This window comes from Anser cygnoides, chromosome 2 (genome assembly GCF_040182565.1).
Source record: "Anser cygnoides isolate HZ-2024a breed goose chromosome 2, Taihu_goose_T2T_genome, whole genome shotgun sequence".
NCBI classification, from domain to species: domain Eukaryota; kingdom Metazoa; phylum Chordata; class Aves; order Anseriformes; family Anatidae; genus Anser; species Anser cygnoides.
Genome location: NC_089874.1, coordinates 28,082,501 through 28,098,658, shown reverse-complemented (window position 1 = coordinate 28,098,658; position 16,158 = coordinate 28,082,501). Strand labels below are relative to the sequence as shown.

At 43.7% G+C, this 16,158-nt stretch overlaps 1 protein-coding gene across 1 annotated transcript; it reads left to right on the top strand.

Moving 5' to 3' along the window:
• Window positions 1–387: 387 nt before the first annotated feature.
• On the top strand, window positions 388–2,179 carry LOC136790031 (uncharacterized). The gene is made up of 2 exons (XM_066991763.1): window positions 388–751; window positions 830–2,179. The coding sequence occupies exon 2, from the start codon at window positions 1,175–1,177 to the stop codon at window positions 2,171–2,173; it is 999 nt and encodes a 332-aa protein (XP_066847864.1). The 5' UTR covers window positions 388–751; window positions 830–1,174; the 3' UTR covers window positions 2,174–2,179.
• The last annotated feature ends 13,979 nt before the right edge of the window (window positions 2,180–16,158 follow it).

The following is a 16,158-nucleotide window of genomic DNA, read 5'->3' as shown; positions in this document are numbered from 1 at the left end:
CACTGTAGCGTGCTGGGGTCTGGCTTGTGCCTATCGAGCTGCAATTGATGCTACTAGCAACCTAGCTCCAGCTCCTGCAGCCGCTCCAGCTGCAGCTCCTGCAGCCACTCCAGCTGCAGCTCCTGCAGCCGCTCCAGCTCCAGCTCCTGCAGCCGCTCCAGCTCCAGCTCCTGCAGCCGCTCCAGCTCCAGCTCCTGCAGCCGCTCCAGCTCCTGCAGCCGCTCCAGTTCCAGCTCCTGCAGCCACTCCAGCTCCAGCTCCTGCAGCCGTTCCAGCTCCAGCTCCTGCAGCCGTTCCGGCTCCTGCAGCCGCTCCAGCTCCAGCCCCTGCAGCCGCTCCAGCTCCAGCCCCTGCAGCTGCTCCCACTCCTGTGGCTGGGTCAGAGAAACGAGCTGTAGCAGTGCAAGTTGACCCCGCAGAGGGTATTCCAACCCCTGTGGCAGACCCTGCGTCTGGGTCAGAGAAACGAGCTGTAGCAGTGCAAGTTGACCCCGCAGAGGGTATTCCAACCCCTGTGGCAGACCCTGTGGCTGGGTCAGAGAAACGAGCTGTAGCAGTGCAAGTTGCCCCTGTAGACAAGGTGAAAAAATGGTATAGAGGCTCAGGTCGTTTAAAACGCAGACAGTCTTCTGCTAAGTCTGGGCGTAGTGAAGACGAGGCTGGGCCATCAAAGGTGCAGGAGACTGAAGATGAGGATGAGGATGGCGAAAAATCAACAGTAACTACCCGGACTCCATACCGGCCATCAAAGGTGCAGGAGACTGAAGATGAGGATGAGGATGTCGGAAAATCAACAGTAACTACCCGGACTCTACACCGGCCATCAAAGGTGCAGAAGACTGAAGATGAGGATGAGGATGTCGAAAAATCAACAGTAATTACCCGGACTCTATACCAGCGTGAGCTACGAGATGTGCGAAAAGATTTTGGTCGCTGTATAGGCGAGCAGCTTGTCACCTGGCTGCTCCGGTGCTGGGACACGGGAGCCAATTATGTGGAATTGGAGGGCAAGGAAGCCAGGCGGCTGGGATCCCTTGCTAGGGACGCATGCATTGACAAAGCAATTGGAGATGGAGCACGATCTCGCAGCCTCTGGAGGCGTCTCCTGTCAGCTGTGAAGGAAAGGTATCTCTTCAAGGAAGAACTTGTATGTTTACCAAGCAAATGGACCACCATGGAGAAGGGAATTCAGTACCTGAGGGAATTGGCCGTACGGGAAGTAATTTATAAGGACCTAGACGACGCACAAACATCCGCAGATCCAGATGCAGTCCGGTGTACACTACCCATGTGGCGGAAGTTTGTACAGAGTGCCCCATCATCATATGCCAGCTCATTGGCAATGCTAGCCTGGAAAACGGAGGAGAATCCCACAGTGAATGAAGTGACTAAAATACTCCGGCAGTACGAAGGAAATCTCTCCTCTTCCCTAAAGGCCTGTGTCTCAGCTGTGGAGAAACTCTCTGAAGAGGTCCACCAACTTAAAGAGAATTTATCTTCCCCTCCACCTGAACGAACCAGTGTCCACCAGCTAAAAGAGAATGCTTTAGAGAAACTTTCTGAAAAGATCCACCAACTTGAAGAAAGATTATCTTCCCCTTCACCTGAACGAACCAGTGTCCACCAGCTAAAAGAGAATGCTTTGGAGAAACTTTCTGAAAAGATCCACCAACTTGAAGAAAGATTATCTTCCCCTTCACCTGAACGAACCAGTGTCCACCAGCTAAAAGAGAATGCTTTGGAGAAACTTTCTGAAAAGATCCACCAACTTGAAGAAAGATTATCTTCCCCTTCACCTGAACGAACTAGTGTCCACCAGCTAAAAGAGAATACCTTGGAGAAACTTTCTGAAGAGATCCACCAACTTAAAGAGAGTTTATTTTCCTCCCCACCTGTACAAACCAGTGTCTCAGCTATTAGGGGTAAACGTTCATCTATGCAAGGAAGACAATATGGTGGGCACACACACCGCGCCACCCTGTGGTTTTACCTACGTGACCATGGAGAGGACATGAGAAAATGGGATGGAAAATCTACTGCGACCCTAGAGGCACGGGTACGTGAATTGCAAAGGAAAACAATTGGGAAAAAGGAGTTCTCTGAAAGGTTTGCTGCTCCAACTTCCAGCAGGCAGTCCTTTAAACACAGAAATGAAGATTCTGACCAGGACTAGAGGGGCCCTGCCTCCAGCCAGGGGGAGGAAAGGGACAATCGAGTTTATTGGACTGTGTGGATTCGATGGCCTGGCACGTCAGACGCACAGAAGTATAAGGCTTTGGTAGACACCGGTGCACAATGTACTCTAATGCCATCAAGCTATAAAGGGCCAGAGCCCATCTGTATTTATGGTGTGACGGGGGGATCCCAGCAGTTAACTGTATTGGAGGCTGAAGTGAGTCTAACCGGTAATGAGTGGCAAAAGCACCGTATTGTGACTGGCCCAGATGCTCCGTGCATCCTTGGCATAGACTATCTTAGAAGAGGATATTTCAAGGACCCAAAAGGGTTCCGCTGGGCTTTTGGCATAGCTGCTTTGGAGACAGAGGACATTAAACAGTTGTCTACCTTGCCTGGTCTCTCAGAGGACCCTTCTGTTGTGGGGTTGCTGAGGGTTGAAGAACAGCAAGTGCCGATCGCTACCACAACTGTGCACCGGCGGCAATATCGCACCAACCGAGACTCCCTGAGTCCCATCCATAAGCTAATTCGTCAATTGGAGAGCCAAGGAGTGATCAGCAAGACTCATTCACCTTTTAATAGTCCCATATGGCCAGTGCGAAAGTCTAATGGTGAGTGGAGACTAACAGTGGACTATCGTGGCCTGAACGAAGTCACGCCACCACTGAGTGCTGCAGTGCCGGACATGCTAGAACTCCAGTATGAACTGGAATCAAAGGCAGCCAAGTGGTATGCCACAATTGATATCGCTAATGCATTTTTCTCCATCCCTCTAGCAGCACAGTGCAGGCCACAGTTTGCTTTCACTTGGAGGGGAGTCCAATATACTTGGAATCGGCTGCCCCAGGGGTGGAAACACAGCCCTACCATTTGCCATGGACTGATCCAGTCTGCGCTGGAGCAGGGGGAAGCTCCTGAACACCTGCAGTACATCGATGACATCATTGTGTGGGGTGACACTGCAGAAGAAGTTTTCGAGAAAGGGAAGAAAATAGTCCAAATCCTTCTGAAGGCTGGTTTTGCCATAAAACAGAATAAAGTTAAAGGACCTGCACGAGAGATCCAGTTTTTAGGAATAAAATGGCAAGATGGACGCCGTCAAATCCCAATGGATGTGATCAACAAAATAACAGCTATGTCTCCACCAACTAGCAAAAAAGAAACACAAACTTTCCTAGGTGTCGTGGGGTTTTGGAGAATGCATATTCCAAATTACAGTCTGATTGTAAACCCGCTCTACCAAGTAACCCGTAAGAAGAATGCTTTTGAATGGGGCCCTGAGCAACGACAAGCCTTTGAACAAATTAAGCAGGAAATAGTTCATGCAGTAGCCCTCGGGCCAGTCCGAACAGGACCAGATGTAAAGAATGTGCTCTACACCGCAGCCGGAGAGAATGGTCCCACCTGGAGCCTCTGGCAGAAAGAACCTGGGGAAACTCGAGGTCGACCCCTGGGGTTTTGGAGTCGGGGATACAGAGGATCTGAAGCCCGCTATACTCCAACTGAAAAGGAGATATTGGCAGCATATGAAGGAGTTCGATCTGCTTCGGAAGTGGTCGGTACTGAAGCGCAGCTCCTCCTGGCACCCCGACTGCCGGTACTAGGCTGGATGTTCAAAGGAAGGGTCCCCTCTACGCATCATGCAACTGATGCTACATGGAGCAAGTGGGTTGCACTGATTACTCAGCGGGCTCGAATAGGAAACCCCAGTCGCCCAGGAATCTTGGAGGTGATTATGGACTGGCCAGAAGGCAAATACTTTGGGATATCACCAGAGGAGGAGGTGGTTCGTGCTGAAGAAGCCCCCCTGTACAACAAGCTACCAGAAAATGAGAAGAAATATGCCTTGTTCACTGACGGGTCCTGTCGTATTGTGGGAAAGCATCGGAGATGGAAAGCTGCTGTATGGAGTCCTACACGACGAGTTGCAGAAGCTGCTGAGGGAGAAGGTGAATCGAGTCAGTTTGCAGAAGTAAAAGCCATTCAGCTGGCTTTAGATATTGCTGAACGAGAAAAGTGGCCAGTTCTCTATCTCTATACTGATTCATGGATGGTAGCAAATGCCCTGTGGGGGTGGTTACAGCAATGGAAGCAGAACAACTGGCAGCGCAGGGGCAAGCCCATCTGGGCTGCGGCATTGTGGCAAGATATTGCTGCCCGGGTAGAGAACCTGGTTGTAAAGGTACGCCATGTAGATGCTCATGTGCCCAAGAATCGGGCTACTGAAGAACACCAAAACAACCAGCAGGTGGATCAGGCTGCTAAGATTGAAGTGGCTCAGGTGGACCTGGACTGGCAACATAAAGGTGAATTATTTATAGCCCGATGGGCCCATGACACCTCAGGCCATCAAGGTAGAGATGCAACCTACAGATGGGCTCGTGATCGAGGGGTGGACCTGACCATGGACACTATAGCACAGGTTATTCATGACTGTGAAACATGTGCTGCAATCAAGCAAGCCAAACGGTCAAAACCTCTTTGGTATGGAGGACGATGGCTGAAATATAAATATGGAGAGGCTTGGCAGATTGATTACATCACACTCCCTCAAACCCGCAACGGCAAGCGCCACGTACTTACAATGGTGGAAGCAACCACCGGATGGCTGGAAACATATCCTGTGCCCCATGCCACCGCCCGGAACACTATCCTGGGCCTTGAAAAGCAAGTCTTATGGCGACATGGCACCCCAGAGAGAATTGAGTCAGACAACGGGACTCATTTCCGAAACAACCTTATAGACACTTGGGCCAAAGAACATGGTATTGAGTGGGTGTATCACATCCCCTATCATGCACCAGCCTCTGGAAAAGTTGAACGATACAATGGACTGTTGAAGACTACACTGAAAGCAATGGGTGCTGGGACATTCAAAAATTGGGATACACATTTGGCAAAGGCCACCTGGTTAGTCAATACGAGGGGATCTGCCAACCGAGCTGGACCTGCCCAATCAAACCTGTTACGCACTGTAGAAGGGGATAAAGTTCCTGTAGTGCACGTAAGAAACATGCTGGGTAAAACAGTCTGGGCTACTCCTGCCTCAGGAAAAGGCAAACCCATTCGTGGAATTGCTTTTGCTCAGGGACCTGGATGCACTTGGTGGGTAATGCAAAAGAATGGGGAGGTCCGGTGTGTACCTCAAGGGGATTTGATACTGGGTGAGAATAGCCCATGAGTTGAATTGTAGTATGTTAATTATTATATAATAATGTATGTCATCACTACCATGATTGCTATATATCATAGATGAAAATGGTGATTAATTAGAATGTATTGGACAGAGTGTAACCTGAGCATGACATAAATGGTATGGAATAAGGGGTGGATATCTGTCCTGGTTCCAGTTAGGACAGAGTTAAGTAGCTCATAGTAGCTGGTAGGGTGCTATGTTTTGGATTAGGATGAGAAGAGCGCTGATAACATGCTGATGTTTTAATTGTTGCAGAGCAGTGTTTACACCAGGCCAAGGACTTTTCGGCTTCTTGCTCTGTCCTGCCAGCGAGCAGGCTGGGGGTGCAGCAGGAGCTGGGAGGGGACAGACCCAGGACAGCTGACCCAAACTGGCCAAAGGGGTATTCCATACCATCTGACGTCATGCTAAACAATATATAGGGGTGGCTGGCCGGGGTGGGGGGGCCGGCTGCTCGGGGATAGGCTGGGCATCGGTCAGCGGGTGGTGAGCAATTGCATTGTGCATCACTTGTTTTCTTACACATTATTATTGTTAATACTATTACCATTATCACTATTATTATTATTATTGTTATTATTATTTTCCTGTCTTAATAAACTGTCTTTATCTCAACTCACAGGCTTCACTTTCCCGTTTCTCTCCCCCATCCCAGAGAGGGAGGGGGGAGGGTGAGCGAACGGCTGTGTGGTGTTTAGCTGCCAGCCGGGTTAAACCACAACAGCGTAAGACCTAGTTCAGCTTGTGTGAATTTAAAAATAAATAAATAAATAAATAGTTAATTATTTGGGTTTGATTTGGGGTTGGATGACTGGGCAGGGAGTGAAATAACACCATTTTCTGTGCCTTTGGCTACATTTTTGTAAGAGAGTAAGTGACTTTGCCCTTGCAATAAAGAAGCCTATTGATGTCCTGGGCAGTATTGCCAGCAGGCCAATTGACCTGATCCTTCCCCTCTACTAAGCACTGGTGAGGCCATACCTGGAGTGCTGTGTCCAGTTCTAAGCTCCCCAATACAAAATAGATATGGAGCTACAGGGGTCCACTGAAAGACCACAGAGATGACTAAGGGCACTAAGGCATCCCTGTGGAGGGACTGTTTGGACTATTCAGCCTAGAGAAGAGAAGGCTCAGGATGAGTTCATCAGTGCATATAAATACCTGTAGGGAGGCTGTGGAGAAGGTGGAACCAGGTTCTTTTCAGTGCTGCCCAGTGACAAGACAAGAAGCAATGGGCACAAACTGAAACACAAGATGTTCCGTCTGAACATAAGAAAAAAAGTATTTTTACATTGAGGGTGACCAAGAACTGGCAGAGGTTGCCCAGAGAAGTTGTGAATTCTATATTCATAGAGATATTCAGAATTTGCCTGGACCTGGTCCTACGTAACCTACTGTAGGTGGCCCTTCTTCAACAGAGGGGTTAGGCAAGATGACCTCCAGGATTCCCTTCTAACCTCAATCGTTCTGTGATTCTAAGTCTGTGACTTAGGTATCTCACATCTCTTTTGGAAAGTAACTGAAACATATAAGGGCTTTCAAGACCAATTTTGGCAAATATGGGACTTGTGAAACCAGGGAAGTGGGAAGAATGGCATAGTGAGAGTCACAAGGAAGTGAACTCACAGAATCACAGAATGGACAATGTTGGAAGGGACCTCTGAAGATCATCTAGTCCAAAACCCCTGCCGAGCAGTATCACCTAGAGCACATTGCCTGGGTTGACATCCAGGTGGATTTGAATATCTCCAGAGAAGGAGATTCCACAGCCTCTGTAGGCAACCTGTGCCAGTGCTCTGTCACTCTCACAGTAAAAAAGTGCCCTCTCATATCCAGCCAAAACCTCCTGTGCTTCAGTTTGTGCCCATTGCCTCTCATTCTGTTGCTGGGCACAACTGAAAAGAGACCGGCTCCGTCTTCTCGACACCCTCCCCTCATACATTTATACACATTGATGAGGTCTCCCCTCATTCTTCTCTTTTCCAGGCTAAACAGGCCCGGTTCTCTCAGCTTGTCCTCGTACAACAGGTGCTCCAGTCCTCTAATTATCTTAGTAGCCCTCCTCTTAACTTGCTCCAGTAGTTCTATGTCCCTCTTGTACTGAATACTGTTACTCACAGGTCAGTAACACAATACTTTGGTGGGCCTGCAGTGCTTGAGTTCAGTTGCATTCCAGCTGACAGGTGTAAGTTGGCCTCTTGGAACCTCATAAAGTTACGAGGTCTGTGTTCACTGAGAACAGCTTCTGTGAGCTGCAATGATCTGAAAGCCAAGTGGCGCTGCAGGCCACAGGCAACTTCATACTTACCCCAAAAGGAATCTGAAGTGCCTCCTAAAAGCATATTCCTCTGTGGCAGCATAAGATTTTATATGAATATTTGGGCACAATTTTAAAAGGATTTTGGACATTTTTTAATTGATCAGACATACTTCCACTGGTTCTAGGTAGAATAGTGCCTTGTGAAACGCTCAAATTTGAATAAGCTACTATATAGGCCTTCTTTATTCATCACATAGAGGTCATGGGAAGACCAGGTGCAGGGAGTGGAAGGACTAAGAAGCTGAATCTGGTAGCACCCAGACAGATAGCTTGTGCCACTGTGGATCCCAGACGAAGTCAGTCTTCTCAATCTCTCTTCCCATGTTCAATACTTCTTTAAGAAAAAGCTGGTGCCACTTTGTTGTTTGTGTAGATGTTCCAGGTTTTGGAGACTTTAGTCAGGCCCTCCAGCTACAGAGTTTACAGGATGGCAAGCATTAGGCACTTTATATGATTATATATAACTCACAAACTAGACATTCCCAGCTTCTACAGTAGTCTTTCTCCAAAGCTTTAAGGATGGAGCTAGTGCTCTGAGCAGCCCAGCAGGGAAAGTTGCAGCAGTACTTCGGTTGCTTTGATGAAGCCAGTTGCAAGGGACTATACACGTAACTGAATTAGACACCTGGGAGATTAGGCTGTAGTTATAGCTGAGAAGGCAACAGCAGTGCCAATACAATGAATCTAAGCAACAATCTGTTGTTCAGGGAGTCTGAATTATTTTGAAGGCCCTAGGAAAATGGCTCAAGGAGACTGAGGGCTACAGCTACACAAACATTACTTGTGATAGGATGTTTCATAGAGGTACTATGCCAGGTCTTGAGGTAGTCAAGTGGGTTCACGTCAACGCTAGTAAGTGTATCTTCCCTCTCAAAATGTGATGTTTACCTGAACTAAGAACCCCACTGAGACTGGCATAGCTGCTTCTAATAGGAAAGAGAGAGATCTTTTTTGCTCACAGCTGTTCAAAACCCCTATGTCTCTCAGCAACTTATGAAAATTGGACATTAGGTTCCCAAGTCATTTCATGTGGATAAACATGTCATAACATGTGGATTCATGTCATAACATGTGGATTCTAACTCATCATTCCCAATTTCTAGAACAAAAATAATAATTATTTGACCAGTAAGGAACACGTGGCACTGTCAACTAGTGCATTCACTAACTTATGTTCCTGTGAGACGTGTCTCACAAGACTTCAGGTCTCTCACTTCCCCAAGCTACAACTCCAGAAATATTTTTTTTAAAGAGTTTTGCAAAATGGTTCCAAAACAATCTCATTAGATACTGTGGAATTACCTTCTGACACTTGCATGTGTTCTTCCTGCTTGTAGGAAAATCGTGAGATGCTACCACCCAATATAAGATTTTAAAATTGTAACAGTACTTCAGAAAAAAAAAAAAATATACATATATATATATTTCTAAATTACAGTAAAAACTAATTTTGCTTACATGTTCTCCATTTAGAAAATCTGACATGGTTTAAATTAGTCTTGAAGTAATACTAAATGCCCCATATTTATTTAGTAGTTTTAAATAAAATTTGCCACCCAGCAGGGCTAGCTGCAAAACATAAGGCTTACTGGCATTTTTTTTTTTTCTTCCTAAAGTGAGATTTGTAATTCAATTATATACTCATAGGGGGAGAAAATGGTGTATGTTCCAGGCTGCAGCCCCCATTGTCCACATGTGCATTCTCAGATCAAACAGATCTAATAATTCCTTGTTAAAGTCATCATTTCCCATTACATGAGCAACTGTGGCTGGTAAAAGGTAATAGTTACAGTGTGTTACACAATTAACACAGTGTGAAATGAACTGAAATATATTTTCTAAAGAATATTTTCAATGGAAATGGAGTATTTAGACTCTATGTATCAAAAGTACAGATCCAAATGTTGGTTGTGGTGAATGTTTTTACAAAATTGACAGCGTGCTTACTCACAGCAGTCTTCTACACATTACACAGTCTTCTTCTACACATTAACATTAGTATGTTGTCTAAAGCTCATCAAACATTCTTTAGGGCTATGAAAAAGAAAGCTTGCATTAGATGAAAATCACTTGAAGTTGTCTGGATATACATAAATGACAGAAATGTCTTCAAGCTTTGTAATGGCTTCAGCCACACACACACACACACAAAGTGCTAAAAATTCAGATAACCACAAGGACTGAGATGTATAATAATGGCAAGTTTAGTGTAACTAAAATGAATTTTGAAAAGAAATAACAAGGGAAGGGAAGGGAAGGGAAGGGAAGGGAAGGGAAGGGAAGGGAAGGGAAGGGAAGGGAAGGGAAGGGAAGGGAAGGGAAGGGAAGGGAAGGGAAGGGAAGGGAAGGGAAGGGAAGGGAAGGGAAGGGAAGGGAAGGGAAGGGAAGGGAAGGGAAGGGAAGGGAAGGGAAGGGAAGGGAAGGGAAGGGAAGGGAAGGGAAGGGAAGGGAAGGGAAGGGAAGGGAAGGGAAGGGAAGGGAAGGGAAGGGAAGGGAAGGGAAGGGAAGGGAAGGGAAGGGAAGGGAAGGGAAGGGAAGGGAAGGGAAGGGAAGGGAAGGGAAGGGAAGGGAAGGGAAGGGAAGGGAAGGGAAGGGAAGGGAAGGGAAGGGAAGGGAAGGGAAGGGAAGGGAAGGGAAGGGAAGGGAAGGGAAGGGAAGGGAAGGGAAGGGAAGGGAAGGGAAGGGAAGGGAAGGGAAGGGAAGGGAAGGGAAGGGAAGGGAAGGGAAGGGAAGGGAAGGGAAGGGAAGGGAAGGGAAGGGAAGGGAAGGGAAGGGAAGGGAAGGGAAGGGAAGGGAAGGGAAGGGAAGGGAAGGGAAGGGAAGGGAAGGGAAGGGAAGGGAAGGGAAGGGAAGGGAAGGGAAGGGAAGGGAAGGGATGATGAAAAACCATGGTTGAGCAGTTTTCTGAGTTTTCTACACGATATGTGCCAAATTAACCAAGTATAACTCAAGTAGTCAGTGAACCACAATATCCAGCAGTTCATAGATGCAGAAGTTTCATATCAATTCATGAAGAATCCATCTATCTTAATAAATAAACAGAGCAGGTCTGGTGACAGATATCTGATCTGATGAAAAGTTCCATAATTCCTTTAATGTTGTGGAGTATTTTTCACTCCTTATTGGCTAAATGCAACTCCATGGAATTTAAGGCAATGCAAAAATTTGATATCTCATCTGGGCAATGACACATTGCTGGGAAATGGCAGAACGTGCTCTGGAAGAGTGTTTCAAGTTCTGTTCTTCAACTGCACAAATCTTTAGAACCAACTTTCTAACGAGATTTATGGCCAGTGTACATTGTCAAGTGGTGACTGTTATGCACCAGCTCCAAGCGTGCTCCAAGCCAGAGGAGATGAAGCTAGCTGAGATTCCCAAGTCATTTAGACTGTGTGCTTGCTGACTATTCTAGCTTCTCATACAAATTTATTGGTATGAGCCAGTATGACTAGCTTAGAGCACCAGCAAGTTTATGTCCAAGTGACAGCCTCTGACCATGAAGACAAGTCCCACATATTGTTTTGCTCAACAGAGCAAATATCTACCCTTGAGGCAGCCTGACAGGGTCTTAGATGCTAAGAAGCACCATGTTAGCAAGGTGCAGAAATATCACTAAACTTCTCAGAAAGGTATTTCAGAAGACACCCATATACTATGGCTGAAAGAATCAGGCTGAATCTGTAATATGGGCAGTAGAGCTTTTCAGGATCCCTTAGTGCAACAAAACTAAGTTCACCTTCCGGTATGGGTGAGATGAGGCCAACTGACAGACCAGGAAGACCTGTCACATGAAGGGGTACAGAAAATTGATGTGGAAGCCGAAAGAGAGGGTCTACCTGTACTGTGTAATGGAGCACAGTATAGAAATTCTCCATGTAGCTATTGGAATAAGATGGTGGGCTTTACCTATTTTACTATCTTGCTCTTGTGCTGCATTTCTTTCTCATTGTTGTTCTTCTATTTTTCTCAAGTGTTGTTTTACTATATACCCCTATGTTTGTCCCTAAGGTTCTTATTTTACAAGCCTACAAGTTATCATGTTTGATAACACCAGTTTAGCGCGTCCTTATTGTACACATTTTCCCATAGCAATAGTGTGGCAGAACTTAGATGGTTTTGAGACACTAACCAGTATCTCTATATCTTATTTTCCTCCTCTTCCTCTCTAGTCTTCCTTTTTATCATCCACGATACCTGCTTTCAATCTTCTATATCAGTTTACCTTGTTTTTCTGACAGGGACTGTCTGTGTTTGTGGCTGACAATGGCTAAGATCACAGATCTCATTATGCAAATATTAAGTAATAAATAGTAAGTAATAAATAAAATTACATAAGGAAAATGTCAAAAAACAACAATTCAATTCTTCTTTTTGCAATGGTCTTGAAAAGACACAGAACCTTTTGTAGGAATATTTTTCTTGAAGCATCAAGACCACTTTCTTTATGTTTCTTGGGAGTGAGATAAAGAGATGTTTTGTTTTCAAGACGAAAAATATCAGCCATGAAGTAATCTACTGACTAGATCTTGCCTTTCAAAGATAAGAAAGACTGATTAAATTGTCTCTTCCATCTCATTGGGAAGATTCAGTAACGTTACTCTATAAGACACACCATTACATAGCCTGTGACATCTTTGGGTTGTGTCAGTATTCAGTAAAATCTGGACAGAAAATCCACTGACTGCAATGTGAATCTTGTCGCAGATTTCAGTGGGCTTGAAGTTAGGTATCACATGAATAGTGAAACTTACATTTAAGACTGCCCCAAAACTGAGTACTTCAAATCATGTCAGTGGTTTTATTTAAGCAACGAATGGCAGGAAATACAGACCAAAAAATGACATAATGGGACAACTGTAAATACTTAGAAGAGTTAAGTCCTTCAATGCTTTAAAGTGACTTTGTAACTATGACCTTTGCAGAAATGATGCAGTATAATGTTCCTGGACAGTGAAATGCTAGAGCATGATTTCTTATTCCAGAGTTGAAAATGCACACAACAGAAAATATCACTCTTAAATCAAGCAGACTGCACCCATTTGTGTATGATGTCCAGCTAAGTTACTTCAAATGATTGGCAGACAGAGTTTACAGCCAAATCTCTTATAACCAGCAATTTATTTTCAGTCCACAGAACTTCCAAACTGCTCTGTGATTCAGATTGTCCACACATGATTTCTTTCAATACAAGTGCATTTGATAGTTCAAACTTACAAAGAAAAGATTGGCAATAATGATGTTCTTCAGTAGCTCTTTTGAGAAACTTCAAAACAATGACCTGTAATTGTAGATGAAGAAATGTTGTGATTTCTCAGCAGAAGGGCATTTCTTCAAGTGGAATATCTGCAACAAAAGCCTTTATATAATTCTTTAGAGTAGTGGTGAAGGAGATGGTAGGAAGTATAAGAATCTTCATGCAGGGCATGCAAAAACAGCTACCGGTAGGAAAAGGAGACATCTATCTTCTCTCCTTGAACAGCAGGAAGCAACGTGAGTGAGAAGAAATTGGATGGCTGCAAGAGTTGATTCGGTGCCACACAAAGGAGCTGTGTGGAGTTCACTGTCTCCTTCCAGTATCATAGCCCTTGGAAAGGTGAGGTTCCATTCTATACCCTACTTAGGATGATGATTAGCAAGACTAATAATAACAGAAATATAAATAATGAAGTAGTGGAAGGACCCACCTCTGACAGCATGTCTGCAGGAAATGAGCCAATTTATTTGGGTCAGGCTGTGAAGCAATAGAGAATAATTGGTATTTCAGTTCTAATAGTGAGCAACACTGCAAATAAACTCTGAGGATATTGACTAATCAGTAAATGAGGAAATGGGGGAAGACACTGTCCTCCTTTGCAGTTTAAATAGTCTTTCCTTTGTTTAATTAAGCTGTAGAGGTTAGGTTCACAGAAGCACCTTGAAGCCCGTCAAGTTTGCCCTAATGACCACTGAATCCAAAATTTCACAAAATTCTTGCTTAGCCAATGTCTGGTCATACAGTCATAAGATAAGATTGAATGGTTGGAAAAAAAACAGGCCAGGAGAACAAGAAACAGAAAACTTTTTTCAGAAGCACTCTGCAGAAACTGGTCCAGTGTTAAAAAAAAAAAAATTGCTTCCCCAGTTCCAGTCCAGGCTCCGCAAATTTGTAAATACATTTTGTTTTGTTTTATTTTTTAACAGCAAAGCTTGAACAGACTTCACTTATGCTGCAAGATTACCATACCTCCCTCCAACCCAAAAATGTGCAATTGCATTACCTCAGTAACGTTCTTACATTTATACCTAGCACAGACTTATATTAGCACAAGAGAGTGTGTTAATGACGTGACATTGATTCATCCTCATATCTGTTATGGTGAGAACACTGGTAAAGTTTGTCTCTGCAGGCAACGAACCAAAAAGACCTGCCCATTTGTTTCCACATGAACATACTCTATATGTTATGATAGCCACTTTGGAACCAGAGGTAAACACAGAGCTAACAATTAACAGTAAAATAGTGTAAACAGTAGCTTTAGGTGGGTTTTGTCTTCCAAATATTTGCATTTTAAGGTTTTATAGATGAAGATCAAACTCAAGCTAAATGACCTACATTTAATGTTCAAAATTAAACAATATTTGTAAAGGTTCAAATCCTTGTTTTGATTTAAAGGTTAACTTATAATGCAAACTTGCATAGCTTCTGTTAATCATATGATGCATATTAAAATGTAGGAGCTTGTCTAAGAATGACGTAAAAGCCATTTCCCCAGACTGGAAATTCTGGTCCAGGCAATGCTTGTATTTGTAATACAAACATACTAACAGGCCAGAAATAAGGACTACTTCTAATTCATTAGGAACTGTCAGCGTAAATCCCCAAAAGACTACAGATACCCTCCTTTGGAGAATTACTTCATTTGTTAATATGAGCAAGAACTAGGCCTTTATTAAGTGTAGATAGGTCCAAGAGAGACAGTTTTCTGCCTTGACTTTACACATGAAAATCTACTTAAAGTTTAAAGTTGCTGATCTACTTTCCTCCCAAAAGAAGATAAGTGATAGAAGTATCTCATTCCCTTAACACATGAAGTCATCTCTTCTGGTAAGTAATCTGGTGAGTTTCCTGTTTAGTGCCCAAATAATCATTTATTTAAACTTGTGTGATTGCAGTCTAAAAACTCTAAAATTGCCAGCTTGGTTATTCTGGCAATGTTAAGACCCCACCTGTACCATCTGGTAATCATTTACAGTATCATTAAAGACTACGAAGAGCTGATGTTGTAACTTTGAAAGAAAACAAAAAAAAAAAAAAAAAAAAGGAGGGGGTGCATCACTGAAAACAAACAAACAAACAAAAAAATCATGTTGATAAATGGGAAGAATGGTCTGAAATCAATAACAGGAAATTCAATAGAGACGAGTGTGAAGTACTACACTCGAGACTTGTCTACACAAGCAGGTTAGTACAGCAAGCTAAAGCATGAATTTGCAGTATACTTGCTGCTACATACTAACTTCGTGCTGACACTTGCTAAGCACTAAATACAGCACTGTGTGATGCTGTTTACTCCACATGTTGCACAGAGCTGGCATTAGTGCAGGCTACAAGTATCCACAGGGGAATCTGGCAGAGAGAAGCCAGTATGCTGTAGATTTGTACCCCATCCTACTGTGATTTACCAGTGTAAATAATCCCTTAGACAGAAAAGTCAAATGCACAAATACAAAATGTGGATTTACAGGTTAGACCACATTACCGCATAAGAAAGTTATATTATAGTCAGTGTAGAAAGAACAGCAAGCAGTCAGTGACAAATGATGAAAAATAACTGTGGTTTTAGTATTACACACAACACTACTGCTAGTAAATAGATAGAAGTAGAAAAGAATTTTTCATATTGTGTTTTCCTTACTGTTGGTAAGACTTCAGCCAGAATAGACTGGTTTCTTTGGTCAACCTAACAAAGGGAAACCTTTGAGTTGACTGCATTTCTCTTCCACAAAGACAGCAGATGGAAAAGACCTAAAACTGGAAGATGAAGAATCAATGTCCGCAAAGAAAAATGTGGAGAGCAGGATTAAATTATGCTTACCCAAATATTTAACCCAAATAAATTAAAAGTTCTGTTTATTTGCAAATTTGAAATGTGAAAGTGGAAATTATGATAACAAAGTTAATTGCCTTATCTTGGCAACTAGTTATCAGATGTTTAATGACATATAAGAAAAGCAAAGGAAAGGCAATATAAGGACTTTTTGAAAACATTAGTATTTGGTGGAGAATGAGAGATAGTAGAAGGAATAGAATAAGCCTACAGGTTAGCATTGCAACTGTATGTTAGTCTGCTAAATAGAAACATAGAAAAATAGGAGGAAAATAAATGGAAATAGTGTGTATTTACTATAAATGGTGTGAGATTATTTTACTGATTTGTTCTACCTCCAAACAAATCAGTCTGCCTTCCAGTGGTATTTAGACATT

Bases quoted from the DNA above. Each gene is read 5' to 3' on its own strand.
- LOC136790031 (XM_066991763.1), top strand. From the start codon at position 1,175: ATGGAGAAGGGAATTCAGTACCTGAGGGAATTGGCCGTACGGGAAGTA.